Raw genomic sequence first — 15378 nt, 5'->3', positions numbered from 1 at the left:
CTGTTCTTTAAAAGGTTTCCAGAACACATTTTGTCTGTTCTTTAAAAGGTTCCCAGAACACATTTAGTCTGTTCTTTAAAAGGTTCCCAGAACACATGCTTCAAGAGGACCACCATTGTTCCTGTTCCCAAGAAAGCTAAGGTAACTGAGCTAAACGACTACCGCCCCGTAGCACTCACTTCCGTCATCATGAAGTGCTTTGAGAGACTAGTCAAGGACCATATCACCTCCACCCTACCTGACACCCTAGACCCACTCCAATTTGCTTACCGCACAAATAGGTCCACAGACGATACAATCTCAACCACACTGCACACTGCCCTAACCCATCTGGACAAGAGGAATACCTATGTGAGAATGCTGTTCATCGACTACAGCTCGGCAATTAACACCATAGTGCCCTCCAAGCTCGTCATCAAGCTCGAGACCCTGGGTCTCGACCCCGCCCTGTGCAACTGGGTACTGGACTTCCTGACGGGCCGCCCCCAGGTGGTGAGGGTAGGCAACAACATCTCCACCCCGCTGATCCTCAACACTGGGGCCCCACAAGGGTGCGTTCTGAGCCTGTACTCCCTGTTCACCCACGACTGCGTGGCCACGCACGCCTCCAACTCAATCATCAAGTTTGCGGACGACACAACAGTGGTAGGCTTGATTACCAACAACGACGAGACGGCCTACAGGGAGGAGGTGAGGGCCCTCGGAGTGTGGTGTCAGGAAAATAACCTCACACTCAACGTCAACAAAACTAAGGAGATGATTGTGGACTTCAGGAAACAGCAGAGGGAACACCCCCCTATCCACATCGATGGAACAGTAGTGGAGAGGGTAGTAAGTTTTAAGTTCCTCGGCGTACACATCACAGACAAACTGAATTGGTCCACCCACACAGACAGCTTCGTGAAGAAGGCGCAGCAGCGCCTCTTCAACCTCAGGAGGCTGAAGAAATTCGGCTTGTCACCAAAAGCACTCACAAACTTCTACAGATGCACAATCGAGAGCATCCTGTCGGGCTGTATCACCGCCTGGTACGACAACTGCTCCGCCCACAACCGTAAGGCTCTCCAGAGGGTAGTGAGGTCTGCACAACGCATCACTACCTGCCCTCCAGGACACCTTGACCACCCGATGTCACAGGAAGGCCATAAAGATCATCAAGGACAACAACCACCGAGCCACTGCCTGTTCACCCCGCTATCATCCAGAAGGCGAGGTCAGTACAGGTGCATCAAAGCTGGGACCGAGAGACTGAAAAACAGCTTCTATCTCAAGGCCATCAGACTGTTAAACAGCCACCACTAACATTGAGTGGCTGCTGCCAACATACTGACTCAACTCCAGCCACTTTAATAATGGGAATTGATGGGAAATGATGTAAAATATATCACTAGCCACTTTAAACAATGCTACCTAATATAATGTTTATATACCCTACATTATTCATCTCATATGTATATACTGTACTCTATATCATCTACTGTATCCTTATGTAATACATGTATCACTAGCCACTTTAACTATGCCACTTTGTTTACATACTCACCTCATTTGTACATACTGCACTCAATACCATCTACTGTATCTTGCCTATGCTGCTCTGTACCATCACTCATTCATATATCCTTATGTACATATTCTTTATCCCCTTACACTTGTGTCTATAAGGTAGTAGTTTTGGAATTGTTAGCTAGATTACTTGTTGGTTAATGCATTGTCGGAACTAGAAGCACAAGCATTTCGCTACACTCGCATTAACATCTGCTAACCATGTGTATGTGACAAATACAATTTGATTTGATTTGATATTAGTCTGTTATTTAAAAGGTTCCCAGAACACATTTTGTCTGTTCTTTAAAATGTTCCCAGAATGCTTCATTAGGTTGGTGGGAACAGTCTGGTGGAAACATTGTGGTGACATCACAAAAGACATGTTGCCAAAAAACACAAAAAACTGACCAGTGGTGCCGATGATTCTATAATGATTATTTTAGGTTGTATAAACCAGCTGCTACAAGAACGTTCCGTTCAGATTATGTACAGTATAAAAACCATCTCACCTTTCTCGCTCCTCTTTCATCCTCTCCAGCTCCTCTTCACTCAGAACCTCGGACTTCTGTCTCTGTAGCGTGGCTTTGGCTTCTGCTTTCTTTACCTTCGCATCTTTCTTCTTCCCAAATCTAGGAGAGAGAGACAGAGAGGGAGAGAGAGAGGGGGGGAGAGAAAGAGGAGAGAGAGAGAGAGAGAGAGAGAGGGGGAGCGAGAGAGGGAGAGAAAGAGGAGAGCGAGAGAGAGAGAGAGAGAGAGAGGGGAGCGAGAGAGAGAGAGAGAGAGGAGAGAGAGAGAGAGGGGAGAGACAGAGGAGAGAGAGAGAGAGAGAGAGAGAGAGAGAGGGAGAGAAAGAGGAGAGCGAGAGAGAGAGAGAGAGAGAGAGAGAGAGAGAGAGAGAGAGAGAGAGAGAGAGAGAGAGAGAGAGAGAGGGGGGAGAGAAAGAGGAGAGAGAGAGGGGGGGAGAGAAAGAGGAGAGAGAGAGAGAGAGAGAGAGAGAGGGAGAGAAAGAGGAGAGCGAGAGAGAGAGAGAGAGAGGGGGGGAGAGAAAGAGGAGAGAGAGAGAGAGGGGGAGAGACAGAGGAGAGAGAGAGAGAGAGAGAGAGAGAGAGAGAGAGCGAGAGAGAAAGAGGAGAGAGAGAGAGAGAGAGAGAGAGAGAGAGGGGAGAGAAAGAGGAGAGCGAGAGAGAGAGAGAGAGAGAGAGAGAGAGAGGGGGGGGGGAGAGAAAGAGGAGAGAGAGAGGGGGGGAGAGAAAGAGGAGAGAGAGAGAGAGGGGGAGAGAGAGGAGAGATAGATACGAAAAGGAGAGGAGAGAGAAGAGGGGAGAGGAGAGAGAAGAGGGGAGAGAGAGAGAGAGAGACAGAGGGGAGAGGGGGGAAAAGGAGAGAAGGAAGAACGATCAATATCCGGTTTAAATATCCATAAAGATAAAGTTAAATATAGGCTAACAAATGAGCCAAAACACAGGATATGAACACACACCAGTCCACACAATCTTATTCTATGTAAGGCCTCAGATCCTTTGAAACACCAGACTGTGACAGAGTGTCGGAAGCAATGTTCTGTTAGCATGTATCATTTCCGGTTCACAGATGGACTCATGGACTCTCTCCCCTTTCCTCTGCCATCTCTCTCTCTCTCTCTTTCACCCCGTCTCCAATCTCTCTCTGTACTCCTCTCTCTCTACTCCTCACTTTCTCTCTTTCACCCCGTCTCCAATCTCTCTCTCTACTCCTCTCTTTCTCTCTCTCTACTCCTCTCTTTCTCTCTCCCGCTCTCTCTTTCACCCCATCTCCAATCTCTCTCTCTACTCCTCTCTTTCTCTCTTTCACCCCGTCTCCAATCTCTCTCTCTACTCCTCTCTTTCTCTCTTTCACCCCGTCTCCAATCTCTTTCTCTCTCTACTCCTCTCTTTCTCTCCATCTCTCTCTGTGTTCACATCAGGGCCATTCCTCATGCGTCCTAGTGGGGTTTAGCAGAGTGGAGAGGAGCCCTGCAACTCTGTCAAACAACAGTAACAGAGAGTGGAGAGGAACCCTGCAACTCTGTCAAACAACAGTAACAGAGAGTGGAGAGGAGCCCTGCAACTCTGTCAAACAACCGTAACAGAGAGTGGAGAGGAGCCCTGCAACTCTGTCAAACAACAGTAACAGAGAGTGGAGAGGAGCCCTGCAACTCTGTCAAACAACAGTAACAGAGAGTGGAGAGGAGCCCTGCAACTCTGTCAAACAACAGTAACAGAGAGTGGAGAGGAACCCTGCAACTCTGTCAAACAACAGTAACAGAGAGTGGAGAGGAGCCCTGCAACTCTGTCAAACAACAGTAACAGAGAGTGGAGAGGAGCCCTGCAACTCTGTCAAACAACAGTAACAGAGAGTGGAGAGGAGCCCTGCAACTCTGTCAAACAACAGTAACAGAGAGTGGAGAGGAACCCGGCAACTCTGTCAAACAACAGTAACAGAGAGTGGAGAGGAACCCTGCAACTCTGTCAAACAACAGTAACAGAGAGTGGAGAGGAGCCCTGCAACTCTGTCAAACAACAGTAACAGAGAGTGGAGAGGAACCCGGCAACTCTGTCAAACAACAGTAACAGAGAGTGGAGAGGAACCCTGCAACTCTGTCAAACAACAGTAACAGAGAGTGGAGAGGAGCCCTGCAACTCTGTCAAACAACAGTAACAGAGAGTGGAGAGGAGCCCTGCAACTCTGTCAAACAACAGTAACAGAGAGTGGAGAGGAGCCCTGCAACTCTGTCAAACAACAGTAACAGAGAGTGGAGAGGAACCCTGCAACTCTGTCAAACAACAGTAACAGAGAGTGGAGAGGAGCCCTGCAACTCTGTCAAACAACAGTAACAGAGAGTGGAGAGGAGCCTTGCAACTCTGTGAAACAACAGTAACAGAGAGTGGAGAGGAGCCCTGCAACTCTGTCAAACAACAGTAACAGAGAGTGGAGAGGAGCCCTGCAACTCTGTCAAACAACAGTAACAGAGAGTGGAGAGGAGCCCTGCAACTCTGTGAAACAACAGTAACAGAGAGTGGAGAGGAACCCTGCAACTCTGTGAAACAACAGTAACAGAGAGTGGAGAGGAACCCGGCAACTTTGTGAAACAACAGTAACAGAGAGTGGAGAGGAACCCGGCAACTCTGTGAAACAACAGTAACAGAGAGTGGAGAGGAGCCCTGCAACTCTGTCAAACAACAGTAACAGAGAGTGGAGAGGAACCCTGCAACTCTGTCAAACAACAGTAACAGAGAGTGGAGAGGAGCCCTGCAACTCTGTCAAACAACAGTAACAGAGAGTGGAGAGGAACCCTGCAACTCTGTCAAACAACAGTAACAGAGAGTGGAGAGGAGCCCTGCAACTCTGTCAAACAACAGTAACAGAGAGTGGAGAGGAGCCCTGCAACTCTGTCAAACAACAGTAACAGAGAGTGGAGAGGAGCCCTGCAACTCTGTCAAACAACAGTAACAGAGAGTGGAGAGGAGCCCTGCAACTCTGTCAAACAACAGTAACAGAGAGTGGAGAGGAGCCCTGCAACTCTGTGAAACAACAGTAACAGAGAGTGGAGAGGAGCCCTGCAACTCTGTCAAACAACAGTAACAGAGAGTGGAGAGGAGCCCTGCAACTCTGTCAAACAACAGTAACAGAGAGTGGAGAGGAGCCCTGCAACTCTGTCAAACAACCGTAACAGAGAGTGGAGAGGAGCCCTGCAACTCTGTCAAACAACAGTAACAGAGAGTGGAGAGGAGCCCTGCAACTCTGTCAAACAACAGTAACAGAGAGTGGAGAGGAGCCCTGCAACTCTGTCAAACAACAGTAACAGAGAGTGGAGAGGAGCCCTGCAACTCTGTCAAACAACAGTAACAGAGAGTGGAGAGGAGCCCTGCAACTCTGTCAAACAACAGTAACAGAGAGTGGAGAGGAGCCCTGCAACTCTGTCAAACAACAGTAACAGAGAGTGGAGAGGAACTCTGCAACTCTGTCAAACAACAGTAACAGAGAGTGGAGAGGAGCCCTGCAACTCTGTCAAACAACAGTAACAGAGAGTGGAGAGGAGCCCTGCAACTCTGTCAAACAACAGTAACAGAGAGTGGAGAGGAGCCCTGCAACTCTGTCAAACAACAGTAACAGAGAGTGGAGAGGAGCCCTGCAACTCTGTCAAACAACAGTAACAGAGAGTGGAGAGGAGCCCTGCAACTCTGTCAAACAACAGTAACAGAGAGTGGAGAGGAGCCCTGCAACTCTGTCAAACAACAGTAACAGAGAGTGGAGAGGAGCCCTGCAACTCTGTCAAACAACAGTAACAGAGAGTGGAGAGGAGCCCTGCAACTCTGTCAAACAACAGTAACAGAGAGTGGAGAGGAACCCGGCAACTCTGTCAAACAACAGTAACAGAGAGTGGAGAGGAGCCCTGCAACTCTGTCAAACAACAGTAACAGAGAGTGGAGAGGAGCCCTGCAACTCTGTCAAACAACAGTAACAGAGAGTGGAGAGGAGCCCTGCAACTCTGTCAAACAACAGTAACAGAGAGTGGAGAGGAACCCTGCAACTCTGTGAAACAACAGTAACAGAGAGTGGAGAGGAACCCTGCAACACTGTCAAACAACAGTAACAGAGAGTGGAGAGGAGCCCTGCAACTCTGTCAAACAACAGTAACAGAGAGTGGAGAGGAACCCTGCAACACTGTCAAACAACAGTAACAGAGAGTGGAGAGGAGCCCTGCAACTCTGTCAAACAACAGTAACAGAGAGGGGAGAGGAGCCCTGCAACTCTGTCAAACAACAGTAACAGAGAGTGGAGAGGAGCCCTGCAACTCTGTCAAACAACAGTAACAGAGAGTGGAGAGGAACCCGGCAACTCTGTGAAACAACAGTAACAGAGAGTGGAGAGGAGCCCTGCAACTCTGTCAAACAACAGTAACAGAGAGTGGAGAGGAGCCGTGCAACTCTGTCAAACAACAGTAACAGAGAGTGGAGAGGAACCCTGCAACTCTGTCAAACAACAGTAACAGAGAGTGGAGAGGAGCCCTGCAACTCTGTCAAACAACAGTAACAGAGAGTGGAGAGGAACCCTGCAACTCTGTGAAACAACAGTAACAGAGAGTGGAGAGGAGCCCTGCAACTCTGTCAAACAACAGTAACAGAGAGTGGAGAGGAGCCCTGCAACTCTGTCAAACAATAGTAACAGAGAGTGGAGAGGAACCCTGCAACTCTGTGAAACAACAGTAACAGAGAGTGGAGAGGAACCCTGCAACTCTGTCAAACAACAGTAACAGAGAGTGGAGAGGAACCCTGCAACTCTGTCAAACAACCGTAACAGAGAGTGGAGAGGAGCCCTGCAACTCTGTCAAACAACAGTAACAGAGAGTGGAGAGGAGCCCTGCAACTCTGTCAAACAACAGTAACAGAGAGTGGAGAGGAGCCCTGCAACTCTGTCAAACAACAGTAACAGAGAGTGGAGAGGAGCCCTGCAACTCTGTCAAACAACAGTAACAGAGAGTGGAGAGGAGCCCTGCAACTCTGTCAAACAACAGTAACAGAGAGTGGAGAGGAGCCCTGCAACTCTGTCAAACAACAGTAACAGAGAGTGGAGAGGAACCCTGCAACTCTGTCAAACAACAGTAACAGAGAGTGGAGAGGAGCCCTGCAACTCTGTCAAACAACAGTAACAGAGAGTGGAGAGGAGCCCTGCAACTCTGTCAAACAACAGTAACAGAGAGTGGAGAGGAGCCCGGCAACTCTGTCAAACAACAGTAACAGAGAGTGGAGAGGAGCCCTGCAACTCTGTCAAACAACAGTAACAGAGAGTGGAGAGGAGCCCTGCAACTCTGTCAAACAACAGTAACAGAGAGTGGAGAGGAGCCCTGCAACTCTGTCAAACAACAGTAACAGAGAGTGGAGAGGAGCCCTGCAACTCTGTCAAACAACAGTAACAGAGAGTGGAGAGGAACCCTGCAACTCTGTGAAACAACAGTAACAGAGAGTGGAGAGGAGCCCTGCAACTCTGTCAAACAACAGTAACAGAGAGTGGAGAGGAGCCCTGCAACTCTGTCAAACAACAGTAACAGAGAGTGGAGAGGAGCCCTGCAACTCTGTCAAACAACAGTAACAGAGAGTGGAGAGGAACCCGGCAACTCTGTGAAACAACAGTAACAGAGAGTGGAGAGGAGCCCGGCAACTCTGTCAAACAACAGTAACAGAGAGTGGAGAGGAGCCCTGCAACTCTGTCAAACAACAGTAACAGAGAGTGGAGAGGAACCCTGCAACTCTGTCAAACAACAGTAACAGAGAGTGGAGAGGAACCCTGCAACTCTGTCAAACAACAGTAACAGAGAGTGGAGAGGAGCCCTGCAACTCTGTCAAACAACAGTAACAGAGAGTGGAGAGGAACCCTGCAACTCTGTCAAACAACAGTAACAGAGAGTGGAGAGGAGCCCTGCAACTCTGTCAAACAACAGTAACAGAGAGTGGAGAGGAGCCCTGCAACTCTGTCAAACAACAGTAACAGAGAGTGGAGAGGAACCCTGCAACTCTGTCAAACAACAGTAACAGAGAGTGGAGAGGAACCCTGCAACTCTGTGAAACAACAGTATCAGAGAGTGGAGAGGAACCCTGCAACTCTGTCAAACAACAGTAACAGAGAGTGGAGAGGAACTCTGCAACTCTGTCAAACAACAGTAGCAGAGAGTGGAGAGGAGCCCTGCAACTCTGTCAAACAACAGTAACAGAGAGTGGAGAGGAGCCCTGCAACTCTGTCAAACAACAGTAACAGAGAGTGGAGAGGAGCCCTGCAACTCTGTCAAACAACAGTAACAGAGAGTGGAGAGGAACCCGGCAACTCTGTCAAACAACAGTAACAGAGAGTGGAGAGGAACCCTGCAACTCTGTCAAACAACAGTAACAGAGAGTGGAGAGGAGCCCTGCAACTCTGTCAAACAACAGTAACAGAGAGTGGAGAGGAGCCCTGCAACTCTGTCAAACAACAGTAACAGAGAGTGGAGAGGAACCCTGCAACTCTGTCAAACAACCGTAACAGAGAGTGGAGAGTTTATTTAACTTTTGTTTATTATCTACTTCACTTGTAAACATATGTTTCCATGCCAATAAAACCCCTTAAATTGAATTGAAAAAAAAAAAATGAATATCGGAATATAAATATACACTACATGACCAGAAGTATGTGGACACCTGCTCGTGCGAACATCTCATTCCAAAATCATGGGCGTTAATATGGAGTTAAATAAGTTGTAAGTCATCACAGTGGGAACAACATCCTCTATTCACTTCCTGATGAACCCACCCACTGAGTCGGGGTATATGTCGAAGAGGCCGACCCGGAACATCTCCCAGTCTGCGTGATCAAAACAATCTTGAAGGAGGTCTATCACTTGATGACGTGACGGGCCATTGCCCGGTTCAACCCGGGGCCAGCGTAATACAACTCCCTCAATGACATTAGCTAGCAAGAACAACAACAAAACTTGGCGGAAATTAAACTGGGTTTAACACACAAAAAAAAGGAGAGATGAAAATGATGAACCACAACCCAAAAAAAGACGAGGACATTCTTGCTACTGATATAATATACTTTACAAAATGGAATATTGATTTTATTCAAAAGTGCAAAAGCAAACAAATGTACTTGTTTGTCCAAAACGAATCACCTGCGAATACAAAATATATTGCCACCTTTTGCACTTTTCTTAAAAGATTCCCCATTTCTTCTAAATATTGCTATGTGGCAAATCCAATTACAAGGTGTAGAGACATAAACATATATCGTTTTTCAATTTAAACTTTTATTTGAGAAGAAATAGGGAATTATTTAAGCAAAATGCAAGGAAGTAGTGGTGACTATTCACCTTGATACAGTCTGGTGGGGCAGGAAGTAGTGGTGAATATTCCCCTTGATACAGTCTGGTGGGGCAGGAAGTAGTGGGGACTATTCACCTTGATACAGTCTGGTGGGGCAGGAAGTAGTGGTGACTATTCACCTTGATACAGTCTGGTGGGACAGGAAGTAGTGGTGGCTATTCACCTTGATACAGTCTGGTGGGACAGGAAGTAGTGGTGACTATTCACCTCGATACAGTCTGGTGGGACAGGAAGTAGTGGTGACTATACCCCTTGATACAGTCTGGTGGGACAGGAAGTAGTGGTGACTATTCACCTTGATACAGTCTGGTGGGACAGGAAGTAGTGGTGACTATTCACCTTGATACAGTCTGGTGGGACAGGAAGTAGTGCTGACTATTCACCTTGATACAGTCTGGTGGGACAGGAAGTAGTAAAGGCTGACAGAGCTCATAGGGCTCACAGGGCTCATAGGGCTCACAGGGCTCACAGGGTTCACAGGGCTCATAGGGCTCACAGGGCTCACAGGCCTCACAGGGCTCATAGGGCTCACAGGGCTCATATAGGGAAAAGGTTGCCGTTTGGGGGCCATATTCTTCTCCATGCCCTGAGGCTACTATGAAACTAGCCAGGTTTCTTTATCAATGTTTAATTTGACATGAGTCTATAATGAATCATTCTGCGATGCCAGATCCACCTCACAGCCACCTGGTGGTACGTCTGAACAACATAGAGGTAAAACACAGAGGAGAAGATCACAAAGTCATTTCACATAAAAACCCACACCGGATAGGTGAAACAGAGGTGGAGAAAAGGGCTCTCAGATGCGGCTCACTTCACAAACAGACAGAAAACAAACAGGAAAACAAACAGACAGAAAGTTGTTGTGTCAGCTGGGAGGAAGAGAGAGAGAGAGAGATGAAACAGAGGGCTATATATCCTCCTCTCAGCCTCACAGTAGATCTCCGAGCCCTTCTCATCTCCTTACCACAGACAAACCACTCCAGCTCTTTTCATGTTGTCTGATACTGAAGAACGTGGGAATTGAAATAAACAATGGTCTTTGTTTGACTTTATTTCCTGGCTCAAGTTGTTATCAGCACCTGGTTGGTTGGTAGTTGGTTGGTTGGTTGGTGGGTTGGGTTGGTTGGGTGGGTGGGTCGCCTGTTCAGACTAACGTCACCATGACGATGTTCATCATGTTGACACACAGAAACTTCAACATTCACGTCAGTTAAGTTTTGACGTCAATGAAACTAACCTTAAAATGTTCCTCATTATTATGGCTGTAGTGGGGATAAAGTTAGGATTCTGTCCTCATTATTCTGACTGTAGTGGGGTTAAAGTTAGGATTCTGTCCTCATTATTCTGACTGTAGTGGGGTTAAAGTTAGGATTCTGTCCTCATTATTCTGACTGTAGTGGGGATAAAGTTAGGATTCTGTCCTCATTATTCTGACTGTAGTGGGGATAAAGTTAGGATTCTGTCCTCATTATTCTGACTGGAGTGGGGATAAAGTTAGGATTCTGTCCTCATTATTCTGACTGTAGTGGGGTTAAAGTTAGGATTCTGTCCTCATTATTCTGACTGTAGTGGGGTTAAAGTTAGGATTCTGTCCTCATTATTCTGACTGTAGTGGGGATACAGTTAGGATTCTGTCCTCATTATTCTGACTGTAGTGGGGATAAAGTTAGGATTCCGTCCTCATTATTCTGACTGTAGTGGGGATAAAGTTAGGATTCTGTCCTCATTATTCTGACTGTAGTGGGGTTAAAGTTAGGATTCTGTCCTCATTATTCTGACTGTAGTGGGGTTAAAGTTAGGATTCTGTCCTCATTATTCTGACTGTAGTGGGGATAAAGTTAGGATTCTGTCCTCATTATTCAGACTGTAGTGGGGTTAAAGTTAGGATTCTGTACACATTATTCTGACTGTAGTGGGGATAAAGTTAGGATTCTGTCCTCATTATTCTGACTGTAGTGGGGTTAAAGTTAGGATTCTGTCCTCATTATTCTGACTGTAGTGGGGATAAAGTTAGGATTCTGTCCTCATTATTCTGACTGTAGTGGGGTTAAAGTTAGGATTATGTCCTCATTATTCTGACTGTAGTGGGGTTAAAGTTAGGATTCTGTCCTCATTATTCTGACTGTAGTGGGGATAAAGTTAGGATTCTGTCCTCATTATTCTGACTGTAGTGGGGTTAAAGTTAGGATTCTGTCCTCATTATTCTGACTGTAGTGGGGTTAAAGTTAGGATTCTGTCCTCATTATTCTGACTGTAGTGGGGATAAAGTTAGGATTCTGTCCTCATTATTCTGACTGTAGTGGGGATAAAGTTAGGATTCTGTCCTCATTATTCTGACTGTAGTGGGGATAAAGTTAGGATTCTGTCCTCATTATTCTGACTGTAGTGGGGATAAAGTTAGGATTCTGTCCTCATTATTCTGACTGTAGTGGGGTTAAAGTTAGGATTCTGTCCTCATTATTCTGACTGTAGTGGGGTTAAAGTTAGGATTCTGTCCTCATTATTCTGACTGTAGTGGGGATAAAGTTAGGATTCTGTCCTCATTATTCTGACTGTAGTGGGGTTAAAGTTAGGATTCTGTCTACACACAATACCTCATAATGCCATCACAATACCTCATAACGACAAAGAGAAAACAGGTTTTGAGAAATTGTAGCAAATGTTGTTACAATGAAAAACAGAAATACCTCAGTACTCAGACCCTTTGCTATGAGACTCGAAATGGAGCTCAGGTGCATCCTGTTTCCATTGATCATCCTTGAGTTGTTTCTACAACTTGAGTGCAGCCCACCTTTGGTAAATTCAATTGTTTGGACATGATTTGGAAAGGCACACACCTGTCTTTAATAAGGTCCCACAGTTGACAGTGCATCTCCACACACACACACTCTTCTTGGTCTCTCTGTTTCTATCTCTCTGTTTCTATCTCTCTGTCTTTATCTCTTTCCCTCCCTCCCTCCCTCCCTCCCTCCCTCACCCCCCCTCCCTCCCTCCCTCCCTCCCTCCCCTTCTCTCTCCCTCCCTCCCTCCCTCCCTCCCCTCTCCCTCCCTCCCTCCCCTTCTCTCTCTCTCCCTCCCTCCCCTCTCCCCTTCTCTCTCCCTCACCCCCCCCTCCCTCCCTCCCCTCTCCCTCCCTCCCTCCCCTTCTCTCTCTCTCCCTCCCGCCCTCCCTCCCTCCCTCCCTCCCTCCATGGTGTGTGGCCACCGCTCTCTAATCGGATATATCAATAGATGGGAAGGCTGCAGCGTGTCAATAAGAAGTGCTCCTTCAGCAAATACCGTCCTGAATAAAAATCTATATCTTGAAGGAGACTGTAAGAACATTTCTTTAGACGAGGACATACAGTACGTTCACTAACCATAATTGAGGAATCGTTCTTTAGGAGTGTTGGATTTGAAGGAACTATTTTGATGACACAGATTTGGAATAGGTGCAGGAGAGTTGAACGCAACATATATTTGGACAGAAATCAATCGTGGTGAAAATGTTTGGACAGACGCTGTCTGAGTAAATTATTCCAACGAGAGTTTCTATCCACACACAGTCAGGGGAGGGACGACAGGTGGTTAAGAGCTGGAGGTTGCTGGATCGAATCCCCTGAGCTGACAAGGTAAAACACCTGTTCTTCTGTCCCTGAACAAGGCAGTTAACCCCACTGTTCCCCTGAACAAGGCAGTTACCCCACTGTTCCCCTGAACAAGGCAGTTAACCCACTGTTCCCCTGAACAAGGCAGTTAACCCACTGTTCCCCTGAACAAGGCAGTTACCCCACTGTTCCCCTGAACAAGGCAGTTAACCCCACTGTTCCCCTGAACAAGGCAGTTAACCCACTGTTCCCCTGAACAAGGCAGTTAACCCCACTGTTCCCCTGAACAAGGCAGTTACCCCACTGTTCCCCTGAACAAGGCAGTTACCCCACTGTTCCCCTGAACAAGGCAGTTAACCCACTGTTCCCCTGAACAAGGCAGTTAACCCACTGTTCCCCTGAACAAGGCAGTTAACCCACTGTTCCCCTGAACAAGGCAGTTAACCCACTGTTCCCCTGAACAAGGCAGTTAACCCACTGTTCCCCTGAACAAGGCAGTTAACCCCACTGTTCCCCTGAACAAGGCAGTTAACCCACTGTTCCCCTGAACAAGGCAGTTAACCCACTGTTCCCCTGAACAAGGCAGTTAACCCACTGTTCCCCTGAACAAGGCAGTTAACCCACTGTTCCCCTGAACAAGGCAGTTAACCCACTGTTCCCCTGAACAAGGCAGTTAACCCACTGTTCCCCTGAACAAGGCAGTTAACCCACTGTTCCCCTGAACAAGGCAGTTAACCCACTGTTCCCCTGAACAAGGCAGTTAACCCACTGTTCCCCTGAACAAGGCAGTTAACCCACTGTTCGCCGGTAGGCCGTCATTTTAAATAAGAATTAGTTCTGAACTGACTTGCCTGGTTAGATAAAGGTTAGAAGGGAGGGACGACCAGTTACTGATGGATAGGCATATTATTCAGCTACTACACTAGAATACCAGTTCATAACTGCATTACACTGCACTCCCATGACCAATGAATTAACAGGCCACAGATAACAGAGACAGTTAAAGGTGAATTACCAGGCCACAGATAACAGAGACAGTTAAAGGTGAATTACCAGGCCACATATAACAGAGACAGTTAAAGGTGAATTACCAGGCCACAGATAACAGAGACAGTTAAAGGTGAATTACCAGGCCACATATAACAGAGACAGTTAAAGGTGAATTACCAGGCCACAGATAACAGAGACAGTTAAAGGTGAATTACCAGGCCACAGATAACAGAGACAGTTAAAGGTGAATTACCAGGCCACAGATAACAGAGACAGTTAAAGGTGAATTACCAGGCCACAGATAACAGAGACAGTTAAAGGTGAATTACCAGGCCACAGATAACAGAGACAGTTAAAGGTGAATTACCAGGCCACAGATAACAGAGACAGTTAAAGATGAATTACCAGGCCACAGATAACAGAGACAGTTAAAGGTGAATTACCAGGCCACAGATAACAGAGACAGTTAAAGGTGAATTACCAGGCCACAGATAACAGAGACAGTTAAAGGTGAATTACCAGGTCACAGATAACAGAGACAGTTAAAGGTGAATTACCAGGCCACATATAACAGAGACAGTTAAAGGTGAATTACCAGGCCACAGATAACAGAGACAGTTAAAGGTGAATTACCAGGCCACAGATAACAGAGACAGTTAAAGGTGAATTACCAGGCCACAGATAACAGAGACAGTTAAAGGTGAATTACCAGGCCACAGATAACAGAGACAGTTAAAGGTGAATTACCAGGCCACAGATAACAGAGACAGTTAAAGGTGAATTACCAGGCCACAGATAACAGAGACAGTTAAAGGTGAATTACCAGGCCACAGATAACAGAGACAGTTAAAGGTGAATTACCAGGCCACAGTTAACAGAGACAGTTAAAAGTACTAAAATATGTAATAACTCAACATCTGAACCCTTGATCTAAATGTGTTCATATTTAATTCAGATCACAGATTGTAGCTTTAATGTTCTTGTTTGTTCTTCTGAGATATTACAATCATTATTCCGTTTGATACTAAGGCTGCATTATTAAAACCAATAGTAGTGGTCATTATCCAAACGGGACTACAGTGACAACAGTCTTTAATCTGGTTCAGTACCGGGGGAGGGAGGAGAGGGGAGAGGGGCAGGGCTGGCTATGGGGAGGGAGGAGAGGGGAGAGGGGCAGGGCTGGCTATGGGGAGGGAGGAGAGGGGAGAGGGGCAGGGCTGGCTATGGGGAGGGAGGAGAGGGGAGAGGTGCAGGGCTGGCTATGGGGAGGGAGGAGAGGGGAGAGGGGCAGGGCTGGCTATGGGGAGGGAGGAGAGGGGAGAGGGGCAGGGCTGGCTATGGGGAGGGAGGAGAGGAGAGAGGGGCAGGGCTGGCTA

The 15378-nt window shown here is 47.1% G+C and overlaps 1 protein-coding gene across 10 annotated transcripts in view; it reads right to left on the bottom strand.

The window, feature by feature from the left end:
* Positions 1-15378, bottom strand: part of pard3bb (par-3 family cell polarity regulator beta b) — a 539900-nt gene that overhangs the window by 174422 nt on the left and 350100 nt on the right. For all 10 annotated transcript variants that reach the window (XM_090230480.1, XM_090230482.1, XM_090230481.1 and 7 more), the window contains one exon: positions 2058-2177. In XM_090230480.1, coding sequence (XP_090086606.1) covers positions 2058-2177 — 120 coding nt within the window. The remainder of the gene's footprint in view (positions 1-2057; positions 2178-15378) is intronic.

The sequence above is a fragment of the Oncorhynchus mykiss genome, chromosome 3, assembly GCF_057628025.1.
Source record: "Oncorhynchus mykiss isolate SJ-2025 chromosome 3, ASM5762802v1, whole genome shotgun sequence".
Lineage (NCBI taxonomy): Eukaryota > Metazoa > Chordata > Actinopteri > Salmoniformes > Salmonidae > Oncorhynchus > Oncorhynchus mykiss.
The sequence above is the reverse complement of the archived record's forward strand: the minus strand, read 5'-3'. Positions and strand labels throughout refer to the sequence as shown.